Source organism: Gorilla gorilla, chromosome X (genome assembly GCF_029281585.2).
Source record: "Gorilla gorilla gorilla isolate KB3781 chromosome X, NHGRI_mGorGor1-v2.1_pri, whole genome shotgun sequence".
Lineage (NCBI taxonomy): Eukaryota > Metazoa > Chordata > Mammalia > Primates > Hominidae > Gorilla > Gorilla gorilla.
Window position 1 is genome coordinate 130,331,999 of NC_073247.2, and position 13,673 is coordinate 130,345,671.

Genomic DNA, 13,673 nt, shown 5'->3' on the forward strand with positions numbered 1-13,673 from the left:
CAACCCTGAAGTACAATAGTACCTTTTTGCTAAAACCATTTGCAGATATTCTGTGACTTTGATAGTGACTTGGGATCACCTGAAAATGTTAGTAAAATTCAAAGACAGGACCCATATTGATTTGTCAAACTTTGCTAAGCTTCAGAGATTTGGTAACCGTTAAAGATTTTCTTTCTTTTTTTTTTAGTACTCATGGTTTTTCTTTGAAATAGTTGCAAAGTCAATGGCCACATACTTGTTGGAAGAGAATAAGATTAAGGTAAGTAAATTAAGGTAAAGAATAACTTTCAATTGGCAAATGATAATTGTATATATAAGAATAATATTTGATGGAGACAGAAAAAGCTAATCTTACTCTCAGATAGCCATGCCATGCAAATCCCATGTTATATTTAAAGGCTCCTAGTGCTTGGCTTTTTCAATGTTGCTTACAAAACAATGGATCTATTGCATAAATCTGAGGTCTCGCAGTTGATATGTTCTCACCGTCTAATCTGCAGAGACTTTTCCACATAGATTCTTTCCTATAATCATTTGCCATGTACATCTCATTACCTTTGAAGCTTTGCCTTTGTCTTACGGCTTAAAAATGTCTCTCGAGAAGACTCATTTGGTTAAATCAGACATAGCATTTGCCCGTGCACGTGGAGTGTTACGAACACTTTATGCACTAGATATGATCCCGGAATGTGATGTATACATTTTGTTGTAATTTTTAATTGTTTGAAAGGTATAAAAATATTTTCTTATTCATAGGAATCATAAAGCTAAGACTTGTGAAGTACAAAATATTTACCTTATACTTATTTTTTTATCAGAATTTTCACAGAATATGTTTACTGAAATTGAAGTGCATGCATACTTTGTGTGCCAGGAAAAAAGTAGAATGAAAACTGGGTTGTGTCTGTAACTCGGAAGCATGATATTCCAAAGTTGGGGCAGAACAACCCATTCTTGCCGATAACCTCAGTCAGGTAGATTATTAGAGATCCAGATAGTTCCTGTAATTATATAGAGTGAAGTACATCTTGAACTAGTGATGTCATTTTTAAGTTGGGAGAACAATTATACATCAGTTTTAAGATATATTTATTTGTAGAATGTGTTTGAAAGTAAAAATGGCAATTGATTTAGACCTTTTGGAAGTCTGACTTTTTTCTGTGCCTATTTCATTTCAGCTTCCCCGAGGCCAGAGATTTCCCGAGACATATCATCATGTCTTACATTCACTGCTTCTTGCAATAATTCCCCATGTGACTATTCGGTATGCGGAGATTCCCGATGAGTCCAGAAATGTGAACTATAGTTTGGCTAGCTTCCTGAAGGTGAGTTCAAGGCAGCTAGAATGTGGTAAGGAACTCCTCTTCATTGATAGGAAGCCCAAGAAAAAAATTAAGCACTTTCTAGAGACTCAGCTAGGTCTTCATAAGACTGTTGGAAAACTTAGGTTGCTTACAAACGTTGGCTATTGTGAACAGTGCTGCAACAAACATGGGAGTGTAGATATCTCTTTGATGCACTGATTTTCTTCCTTTTGGGTATACATCTAAGAGTAGAATGTTGGATCGTATGGTAGCTCTATTTTCAGTTATTTGAGAAACCTCCATAGAAGACATTGGCATTGGCTTGTGTTCTATATGGCGATTCAAAAATGTGAGAGGCTGGCCAGGCACAGTAGCTCACACCTGTAATCCCAGCACTTTGGGAGGCCGAGGTGGGCGGATCACATGAGGTCAGGAGTTCGAGACCAACCTGGCCAACATGGTGAAACCCCGTCTCTACCAAAAATACAAAAATCAGCTGGGTGTGGTGGCAGGCACCTGTAATCCCAGCTACTTGGGAGGCTGAGGCGGGAGAATCCCTTGAACCTGGGAGGTGGAGGTTGCAGTGAGCCGAAATCACACCACTGCACTCCAGCCTGGGCAATAGAGTGAGACTCCATCTCAAAACAAAACAAGAAAAGATGTGAGAATCTACCTTAGTAGTCAAATTTAACTATATATACAAGATAAAGGTGATAACAGTAATACCAGAAATACAAACAAATCTGTTCTTGATAGTGGTTGTACTAATTTACATTCCCACCAATAGGGAAGGAAGGTTCCCTTTTCTCCACATCCTCACCAACACTTGTTATTGCCTCTTTTGGATAAAAGCTGTATCTTTTAGCTTACCTGATCACAACAAATTTGTCCCCATCCCCCAATGAAATGACAAATAATTAAATCAGAGGACACATACAGGTGGCCTAGTCAGAAGACAAGTGTTGCTTGTTGCATACAGTGTTTTTAAGCATAGTTTGAATACTTATTTAAATGGGAGCACATACTTTCTAGGTTGCCACCATCCCTACCACTCCTTATTACACCCCTGAGCCTCTTCATTCATTTAAATCATTTCTCTGACCCCGTTGGCTTTTGACTTTGCAACTTTTGGACTAAAGCAACCTGTTTGGTGATGTAACCACAGTGTATATGTTGCTAATACGTGTAAATGTAAATTGTTAGTGTTGATCCGTGAGGTTATTTTATTTGGGATATACCAGAAAAAAAACTATATTTATGAAAGACGGCAAACTACCATCGTTAGGTTTTGTTATTGTCAGTATGTAAGGGACAGTGAGAAAATGTAACTGTTTTTTCTTTCTTTTTTCTTGCTTTCTTTCATTTTTTTTAATTTGAGACAGAGTCTCACTCTGTCACCCAGGCTGGAGTGCACTGGTGCGATCTCGGCTCACTGCAACCTCCGCCTTTTGGGTTCAACTGATTCTCATGTCTCAGCCTCCCAAGTAGCTGGGATTACAGGCATGCATCACCATGCCCAGTATTTTTAGTAGAGACAGGGGTTTGCCATGTTGGCCTGGCTGGTCTTGAACTCCTGACTTCAAGTGATCTGCCCCTCTTGGCCTGAATGTAACTGTGATAAAGTGGGTAACAACAATATTTGATGTGTGGCAGAGACAAGCGTGGGTTGCAAATGCACCTAGTTTTTACTTGCCTCTTTCCATTCTCCCTCTCTTCATTTCTCAAAGCTCTTCATTACTCTCAGAACTCTTCATATTAAGAACCTTGTGGGCAGCAATTCATCCAAGGAGTTTTAGTTTCTAACATATCCTCATTGTTAATTAAAAATTCACAACTAGGTTTCACATATCTTGAGTATGATTTTCTGACATAAGACTTCTCTTTGCTAGAATTAAAATAAAGTTTTAACCCTATTACACCAGCCTTTTTTGTGTATTAAAAAAGCCAACATCCACATATCTTTTTAAAATAAACTACGAATTAGATTATCTGAAATGTAGAATATTAGCTTCTTCCATGGAGTTTAAAGTTGAAGTTTACTATGTAAAGGGAATAGAACATTTTTGGTTTAGTAGCAGTATTTACTTAATTCAAGTCAGCAAACATTGGCTTGTCTTCTATGTGGCAATTCAAAGATGTGAGAGGCCATGTTAGTAGTCAAATTTGAATATATATACAAGATAAAGGTGATAACAGTAATACCAGAAATACAGACAAAATACTATAGAAAAACTAGAAAGGGAGAGAGAGATTATGACCAGGCAGCATGAAACAAGTAACATAGTGCAGAGTTCCCCAAGACAAGAGTTGAGCATGTTGCAGTTAGAGGGTCCCTGAGCAAAGATGAAATATGCATGTTCAAAAATTGTTCAGGGACGAGTGAAAAGTCGTGTGATGAGTTTAGGATGTATGGAGAAAGAGCTGGAAAGGCCATCTGGTGCCAATAATGGAAGGCCTTGAATGTCAGGTTAAGGAATTTGGACTTTGATTCATATGCAATGGAGTAACACCAAATACTTCGGAGGATACTTTTCTTGCTTGTATGATAGATGAAGTGAGGAAGAGACTCGAGTCAGGGCAACCGATTAGAAAACCAATCGTCCGCATGGCACAATCCACTTGTCTTTTAGACTCAGCTCTTCCCTGGCCTTTCCATGCAGTGTTGATCACCCCTTCTGTTGTTCACCTGTCTTTTACATAGCTCTGTGGCACTGTTATTGTGCACTATCTTTTCATTATTTGTTTGTCTTCACTATTAGACATGATTATGGACCATGCCTTATTCCACTTTGTATTTCTCTAGAATGTAGTACATTGTCTCAAACATAGTAGATCCTCTAAATGTTTGTTGGATGCTGGAATAAATAAAAATGAGCCTCACTCAGTAATCCAGATGAGAGGTGATGAGGGTCTCACCCTGGGCAGTGGCAGCAGAAGTGTAAAGGAGAGTATGAGATGCAAGATGCAGGTAGCTGGTTAATCAAATATTGAATTCTTCGGATTTCACAGAAATATTCTAGGCACTATGAAGGATATAAAGGAAAAGATCATTCTTATTGTCCAATCTAGGTGAGACGACAGGAAAATAGTAAAATACAAGCTAATACTGAATAAAGTGTTTAAAAGGATCCAGGGACCAATGTAGTTAAGGCAGATGGGATTTCATGAGAACCTTAAAGAATGAACAAGACCAGATAGAAGTAGCGATAGAATTGCTAGGTGTGGCATAAGCCAAAGACTTAGAGGTGGGAATACACAGTGCATCTCGAGGGGATAATAAGTGAATGATGGCTGAGCATGCTGGTGCCCGCCTTAGTTTCAGCTACTTGGGAGACAGGCAGGAGGATTGTTTAAGGCTGTAGTGCGCTATGACTGTGCTACTACACTCCAGCCTGAGTGACAGAGCAAGACTCTGCCTGTCTCTCTCTCTCTTTTTCTGTTTTGAGACAGAGTCAAAGAAAGTCAATGAGATCTATTGGCAAATGAAGCTGGACAAGTAAGTTGGGAAAAGACTGTGAGTGTTCTTGAATGGCAAGCTAAGGAATTTGAAATTGTATTAGAGACAATAGGGAACTATTGGAAGCTTTGGGACAGGAAAATGACACCATTGGGCTAGGACTTGGAGGTTAATCTGGAAGCAGATGGATAGAGACATGAGAGACATGAAGACTGAGGAGGTTAACTGCAGTTTTTCAGTTGCAAGGTAGTGAGAGCCTTAACTAGGAGAATGACAGTGGGCAAATATGAATAACTTGGGGCTGTCACAGAGAAGGGAGGTTTTATACTTTGACTTCACTGAACACAAAAACTCTTTTGGTCTGAATTATTAATATTTACATAGGCAAGCCTCACTTTCATCAGCTGACTGACTACCTTACACTTCCCTTTGGAAGTGGGAGTTGACCAAAATGAGGTCAACTCGCTTGGGCTTTGGGAGTTGACCAAAATGAGGAAGTGTAACTGAATAGATTACAGATATGTATGTGTGTCTGTGTATGTATGTGTGTGTATGTATAGATAAATGTATATTTGTGTGTGTGACTATATATACATCTTGTTCTGAAAACTGTATAATTGAGGCCCTTCAGTCCCAATTCCAGTGATGTCACTTGCCCTTTATCTTTTTCTTTAAGGTCACCTGAAGCTCAGAAAGTTATCTATAAAAATAAAAATGTCTTTCTTTTTGTGTGGAACCAATTTTGAATTTTTAAAACTTTACATTTTTAAAATTTAGACTTTTAGAATTACGTAATTAACCCTTAGTTTTGTTTTGGTTTCTATAGCGCTGTTTGACACTAATGGATAGAGGATTTATTTTCAATTTAATAAATGACTATATATCTGGATTCAGCCCCAAAGATCCTAAGGTAAGTTATAAGGACATGATTGTAGTGGATGTCAGACATCTGAGCATAAGACCAAAAGTGACATTTATTCTCTTCTAGGGGATTAGGAACTGTTGTTTTTATTTAGGTAGTTGGACTATAGACATACGTAAAAGCAAGGAATACTGGACTGTGTTTTGGGGTCCCCAGGACCCCCTATGTGTTCAATAGCTCATTTTAAGGATTCGCAGACTCAACATATAGTTGTATTGATGGCTGAGATTCATGAGCGTGACATAATGAGGATACTCAGCTGAATCGGGAAAGGAAAAGACATCAAATGGGGTGGGTAGCAATCCACATGCAGCCTTTCTGAGCTCTTTCCCTCCTGTGAAGGGTCTCACAGAGCACAGCCTCCTTCTAGCAGTGAAAATGCACTTGTAAGTGTGCAATATTTCTGTTCAAGGAAGCCTGTTTAAAACTCAGAGTTGAGGGTTTTTATTGGGGGCTGATTATGTGTTGGAGGCTGCTCAAAATTCCAGACTCTCAGAAAGGAAAGCAAAGCAGGTGTTCACTATAAATCACAATGTTTGTACAAATAGTCTAAGCAGGCTGACACAGAAGGTGCAACTTAACATGTAGGGAACATTTCAAAATTTCATTTTTTAGATGCCAGCCAACAAGCAGGCCTTTTAAAGGATAGCAGTCTTGGACCTGCTATGTTAACTCTTTCCTGCACAGGTCACATCTCAAGGTATGCTTAGAATACTAAGCACTTCCGTTGTGAAAAATAATGCACTGTATTAAATTCTTAAAATAGCGAATGCCTACTAAATATGAGCTAATGTATCATTTCTTTCCATTTAGGTTCTGGCTGAATACAAGTTTGAATTTCTGCAAACAATTTGCAATCACGAACATTACATTCCTCTGAACTTGCCAATGGCATTTGCAAAACCTAAACTGCAGCGGGTTCAAGGCATGTATTTGCATTTTCCATCATTTGAGTTTGTTTTTTTCCATGTTTTGCTAGCGCTAGTGTAGTATAATGTTTTCTAATTGAACCAGTCAACTTGAAGGTAATTTCAGAATTGTTACTATCGGAAGTCCATTAATGTTTTTCTGCATTTCCTTCATAATATCAGTAATAATGTTCATAGTGTGAAGAAATCAGATGTGTTAATAGATTGCTGCTTAAACACAGATGTCAGATACTAGTGAAATTACTTTCTGTAGTAGTGTTTGGGATCTTGTATGAGACTAAATTAAGAAAAAGACATATAAATGCATTTCTCCTCAAAGCATCAAAAAATGTAAAGGTAGAGTAAAATGGTAACATGTTTGTGCTAAATTTATGAAATGCCTTCAGTTATCTCCATTGCTAGTTTTATTGAATGCTTTGTTGTATAGCACTATTCTTATGTTACTATGTTTTTTATTTGTCCCTTTTCTTTTCATATATTAATTAGATTTTTTTTCATTTGCGGTGGACCGTTTGACTTCAGTAGGTAGGTTTAACTCGGTTCACTCTAAATTAGCTTGCTGTTTTAGAAAACAATTGATTTGATGAATTGCTAAGATGGATGGGGGCTTTGTTTGCTTTTCAAATTCTCCCTAGCCAAAATGAGGCTTTAGTTAAAGTACCCAGAAAATCTAGGAGGCAGTGTGTTTGTTTAGTTTTAAAACAAAACTGAGTGTTGCTAGAGAAATCAACTTTAAAACATTTTCCCTCAAAACACAAGTTCCTGCTGCAAGCCAGCATAGAGGCCATGGATGGGGAACTGGAAGTTACTTGTTTTTTTTTGTTTGTTTTTGTTTTTGTTTGTGTGTGTGTGTGTCTCCTCTCTCAGGCTTGCCTCTCTCAGATGCTGTTTAGTGACACCGTGGCCACAATTTTGCAGGTGTAGATGAAACCACCTGATTGGATTTATTCAAATCACCAAAATAACAAATTGATTACTATTTGTAAAATCTACTCAGATAAAGCCACCTTTGTTAGTCAGTCCTGGCCCTTGTGCGTAGAAGGTGATGGGGATTCACAAAAGAGCAAGACCAATGCAGGAAGAAAATAATCTGCCTTGGTCTGTATAGAAGTAACTGCTGAGTGGTGGTTTTAGTGATGGAATTATAGCCAGTGAAAATGGAGAAAAAAATATTTTTAAACCATAGCACTCCTATTCAACTACCCCCTTATTCGATTCTGAACATGTATAGCTCACATAATTCACCCAATATTTATTTATAACTATGAGGAAGTCAGGAAAAAGAAGAGGTGGACAGATAATCAGGATTTAGGATTAAATTGGACTACTCGCAGCATTTATTAAGTCCCAACTGAATATAAAGCATTGTATTAAGTGCTGAACAGGCCAAAAGAGAAATAGAAAACATATCCTTCGGCTTCATGGCCTATCTAATTAAATAGTACGGGAGAGGAAATAAAGATAGTAGAAATCTACCACAGAAATTACTAAACTTGGCTGGGCGCAGTGGCTAACGTCTGTAATCCCAGCACTTTGGGAGACCGAGGCGGGTGGATTCCAAGATCAGGAGTTAGAGACCAGCGTGGCCAATATGGTGAAATCCCGTCTCTACTAAAAATACAAAAAAATTAGCCGGGCATGGTGGCACATGCCTGTAATCCCAACTACTCAGGAGGCTGAGGCAGCAGAATCGCTTGAACCCGGGAGGCAGAGGTTGCAGTGAGCCGAGATTGCGCCACTGCACTCCAGCCTGGGTGACAGAGCGAGACTGTCTCAAAAAAAAAAAAAATTACTAAACCTGATCACAATCCCCTATAAGTACTTATAAAGCAAGTCCCAACCATGATATTAACATCTGGGATTTAAAATAGACTGAGGATCTAGCCTGGGCACAGTGGCTTATGCCTGTAATCCCAGCACTTCGGGAGGCCAAGGCAGGCAGATCACCTGAGCTCGGGAGTTCGAGACCATCCTGGCCAACATGGTGAAACCCCGTCCCTACTAAAAATACAAAAAGAATTAGTTGAGTGTGGTGGTGCACGTCTGTAGTCATAGCTACTTCAGAGGCCGAGGCAGGAGAACTGCTTGAACCCTGGAGGCAGAGGTTGCAGTGAGCTGAGATTGTGCCACTGAGCTCCAGCTTGGGCAACAGAGTGAGACTGCATCTCAAATAAATAAATAAATAAATAAAATAGACTGAGGATCTTAAAGGAAGGGAAAGACTTAGTTTGAAGTGGTTATTTTCTGATATAAAATATTTGTTTTTGAGTGATGATGGATTGGAATGAAATGAGACTGTTTTCCTTATCGTTCTTATGTCCCATGTATATTTTCAGCCCAATATATAATATTTACTAAAACAGTCAATACTGTCAGACTATTCAGTTGTTTAGTTTGTCTTTTCCCACTTTATAAGTATAAATGGATAAGTAAATCAAGTATTATTACATAGAATTTTTCAAATTTATAGTTGTGACAAAATCTCTTCAGCTATAAAGAAATCTGTTAAAACGTTGCAAAATATATAATTATTTTATTGTAGTTTCTATCCTAAGATTTCTATGAGTTTAAAAGAATCTAGGGAAAAAAAAGAATCTAGGGACTTTCTTTCTGACTGAAATGATCATTAAAGTTATCGTCTAGCCCAAAATATGAGTGCTCCTGTCTTGTAAATTTTGCATGCTTATTCTAGATGATAAAAGAATTGCTCAGAATCATTAATAATAAAAATTATAGCTCTTGCTAGCATGATCACATATTATTAAATAATACAGTATTTTAATTATAATCATGTTTTGAATATTTTCATAAATGGGTTTTAAATTTCATTGTACTGCAGATTCAAATCTTGAATACAGTTTATCAGATGAGTATTGCAAGCATCACTTCTTGGTTGGTCTACTTCTGAGGGAAACTTCCATTGCTCTTCAGGACAATTATGAGATCAGATATACAGCTATCTCTGTTATAAAGAATCTTTTGATAAAACATGCATTTGACACAAGATACCAGCACAAGGTAAGAATATCCATGCAGTCATCAGTATCACACTGGTAAAGTTCTACTATGATTTTTTATAGAAGATGAAGTTTTTGTAGCAAGGAGCATTATATAAGCATTGAGGAAAATTTATTTTTGCTTCAAATCATAAGTTTTTTTTTTGAGACAGAGTTTCACTCTGCCACCCAGGCTGGAGTGCAGTGGCATGATCTCGGCTCACTGCAACCTCTGCCTCCCAGGTTCAAGCGATTCTTGTGCCTCAGCCTCCCAAGTTGCTGGGACTACAGGCAAGCGCCACCACGCCTGGCTAATTTTTGTATTTTTTAGTAGAGATGGGGTTTCACCATGTTGTCCAGACTGGTCTCGAACTCCTGGCCTCAAGTGATCCACCCACTGTGGTCTCCCAAACTGCCGGAATTACAGGCATGAGCCACTGTGCCTGGCCTCAAAACATTAGGTTTTTAAAAATACCATTTAGGACCGGGAGCAGTGGCTCACGCCTGTAATCCCAGCACTTTGGGAGGCTGAGGTGGGTGGATCGCTTGAGGCCAGGAGTTTGAGACCAGCCTGGGCAACATGGTGAAACCTCATCTCTACTAAAAATACAAAAATTAGCCGGGCGTGGTGGCACACACCTGTAGTCTTAGTTACTTGGGAGGCTGAGGCAGGAGAATCACTTGAACTGGGGAGGCAGGAGGTGGAGGCTGCAGTGAGCTGAGATCATGCCACTGCACTCCAGCCTGGGCGACAGAGTGAAACTCTGTCTCAAAAAAAAAAAAATATATATATATATAGTTTAGTTAACTGTTAAAGAAATACACTGTTCTCTCAACTCAAAGAATAACATAACTGCTTCATGATTAAGAATTTTTAAAAAATTTATTCTGTGAAACATATGCTTTAATATATCTTTAAATATATATCATATGTAAAATATGTAATAAGTTTTTCTTCTTACTGAAAAAAATGTTAATGTGATGGTGTTACTATAAATAGCTGTGGGTGTGGCTATAAATTTTACATACGTTACACTGTTGTCTATGAGTAACAGTCACAGCTACAGTTTCTATTTACTGCACTAATTTTGTTTTCTTTCTTTCTTTTTGAGATGGAGTCTCGCTCTGCCACCCAGGCTGGAGTGCAGTGGTGCAATCTCAGCTCACTGCAACCTCTGCCTCCCGGGTTCAAGCAATTCTCCTGCCTCAGCCTCCCAAGTAGCTGGGACTACAGGCACACGCCGTCATGCCCAGCTAATTTTTGTATTTTTAGTAGAGATGGGGTTTCACTATATTGGCCAGGATGGTCCTCATTTCCTGACCTCATGATCTGCCCCCCTCAGTCTCCCAAAGTGCTGGGATTACAGGCGTGAGCCACCATGCCCGGCCTATTTACTGTACTTTTAACATATGTATTGAAATCTTACTGACATTAAATCCTGTTGGCTTGAAAAAGTAGAGTGCAAACTGTATGGATTTAGAAGACTCTAATTTACTTCCACGGTATCATAAATCACTCTAGGAAACATAATATTGTTTCATAATAAATAATTTATCCTTTTCTTTTTACATTCCAATATAAATAAAATTATGATGTCATTTATCATCAGTCATTTTGGAAGGCTGACTTGGAGCTTTTATTCTTTTTCTACGGTATTCCCATTTGTCCTTTTTAAACAGAAAATGCCTGCCAGTGACATCTGCTCATATTCCTTTAATTACAGTGATTTTCATACATGTAAATCTTGCTAGTTTTCTTCATGTGATTGTATCCTAAAGTAGATTTAACTCCTTTGCTTTAAGATGTAATTTATTGCTTACTGCAGTTTGCTTTGTTTTTGACACATTATAACATACCTCCACTTAGTGTAGTTGGCTCAGTTATGTGCCATTTTCACTTTTTGTGAATGTTGATATTGACTTCACACAAATTAACTGGTATAATATATCCAAATAAAAAGATATCTTAAAAGTCCTCCAGTCCAATCAAGCTTGGCCAAGCCTTTAAAAATGCATTATCGCTGGGTTCTGGCTAACTACTTGCTTATGCCTGTAAGTGGGGAAAAGGATCTTATGCCACGTGGAGGAAAATGTCTTTAGCCATGATTTTAAATGATTCACTGGAAAAGTACAAAATGAACTTCCCTTCTCTGAAGCAAAAAGTTATATATTTCTCCACTGCCTTTTCACATGAAAGTGAAAGAAAATTGGATTTTGCCAGTGGGATTCTCACCACCTAGAGGCAGAATTAAATATTTTATATCACAAATTTGGACACTTTTAACTTACTTTTTAAATTCTTAGAGCAGTGTGTGTACACACGCAGGTATTGTTACCTGTAAATAAGTTAGACACTCTTTGAGTGTTTGAGGTTTTAAACTACGGGAAAGATTGAAATGCCAAGCCTTATTACTCTTTCAATGACTTCTGAAGCTCTTTCCTCTTTGTTCAGAGGCTTCATACAGGCATTAAATGACGATAGAGTTTTCTCCATAAGAAGTTTGTTTACTTCGTGGGCTTGGTTAACCAAAGTTTCAATTCTAGAGTATTGGATGAGGATATAAAAGGTCCTTTGTCTGTTTTGTACAGTTTCCAGGCAGCCTGTGTAAGAGTTCATTTATCAAATGCATCCAAGTAGAGCATGTTTCCTATTAATGATGACACCAAGGTGAGGGATTGGAGGGAGCCTTAAGCCCTCATATTTTCCATCAGTTCTCTAAAGGGACCCCAAAGTAATAAACCAAAAAAAGAAAAGAATGTTTCCTATGAAAAGCCTACCTTGAGACTCAACTCCCTAATCATCCCCACCCTTTCCAGCCAATTGCCACTCCTAAGCCCCTGCTCTTAGGAAATTCTGGAGATATTGCTGGTCCCTGTTATGTGTTACTCATAAACTATTTAGCAATATCTCTCTCTTTTTTTTTGTGACGGAGTCTCGCTGTGTAGCCCAGACTGGAGTACAGTGGCACGATCTCAGCTCGCTGCAGCCTCTGCCTCCCTGGTTCAAGCAGTTCTCCTGCCTCAGCCTCCCGAGTAGCTGGGATTACAGGCACGCACTGCTATGCCTGGCTAATTTTTTGTATTTTTAGCAGAGATGGGATTTCACCATGATGGCCAGGATGGTCTTGATCTCCTGACCTTGTGATCCGCCTGCCTTGGCCTCCCAAAGTGCTGGGATTACAAGTGCGAGACACCGTGTCCAGCCAGCAATGTCTCTTGTTATAATTACCATGAGACATTTTTCCTTTTCAGAATAAGAATGTTCAATATCTAACATTTACCCTGGGTCCTGTATAGTTCTTGTACCCACTACAAGTAATGTTCATACCTAAGAGAACTGCAGATTCTACTTCTAGTTGGGCTGTGGGCAAATCCTTTTTCCTTTTTTGAAAAAGTAATCCACGTGCATGGTGAAAAACAAAAATCAAAATGCCTGTCTCCCATTCCTTACCTCCACTTACCAATTCATCTTTCCAGAAGCAACTACTCTTGTGAGTTTATTTATACTTCTATTTTATATAAGCACAAGCCTATATGACATATTATATATGTATAAAATATAACAGAAACCATTATACATTTTTCTTTTTTCACTTAACAATACAGCCTGAAGGTTAGATCTACCGCATTTTAAAAAGTAGCTGCATAGTATTCTATCATATGGATATACTTTATTTTATTTATCTAACTAGTCTTCTATTAATAGATACTTAGGTTATATTCTATCTGTTGTGCAGGCAAAATTTTTAACATATTTGGCAATGACTGTATGTTTTCCTGTGTTCCTGCTTCCCTGAGAGAATTGTAATTTCTCTTCCCCTAGAGATCACTCATTATCAGAACTAAAATGGACTCCTATTTAGAAGCCATAATATTAATAATAGCAGCTAAAATTTATTGAGGACTGACTATATGCCGAACACTATTTTAAATACCTCACATTAATTGATATCATTATTATTACCCCCATTTTACCAAAGAGAAAACTGTAGTTAAGTGACTTGATTGTAATCAAGTAGCTAGTAATGGGAGAGCTGGGTTTTGCGCATGTCTCTAAGTGCAAAA

At 38.2% G+C, this 13,673-nt stretch overlaps 1 protein-coding gene across 4 annotated transcripts in view; it reads left to right on the forward strand.

The window, feature by feature from the left end:
* The window catches only part of DOCK11 (dedicator of cytokinesis 11), a 190,080-nt gene that overhangs the window by 113,349 nt on the left and 63,058 nt on the right, over positions 1–13,673 (forward strand). For 3 of the 4 annotated variants that reach the window (XM_063703173.1, XM_055376223.2, XM_055376222.2), the window contains exons 27-32: positions 188–259; positions 1,179–1,325; positions 5,588–5,671; positions 6,497–6,608; positions 7,099–7,137; positions 9,452–9,630. In XM_063703173.1, the coding sequence (XP_063559243.1) occupies positions 188–259; positions 1,179–1,325; positions 5,588–5,671; positions 6,497–6,608; positions 7,099–7,137; positions 9,452–9,630 (633 nt within the window). The remainder of the gene's footprint in view (positions 1–187; positions 260–1,178; positions 1,326–5,587; positions 5,672–6,496; positions 6,609–7,098; positions 7,138–9,451; positions 9,631–13,673) is intronic. The other variant, XM_031006107.3, reaches the window with a different exon arrangement.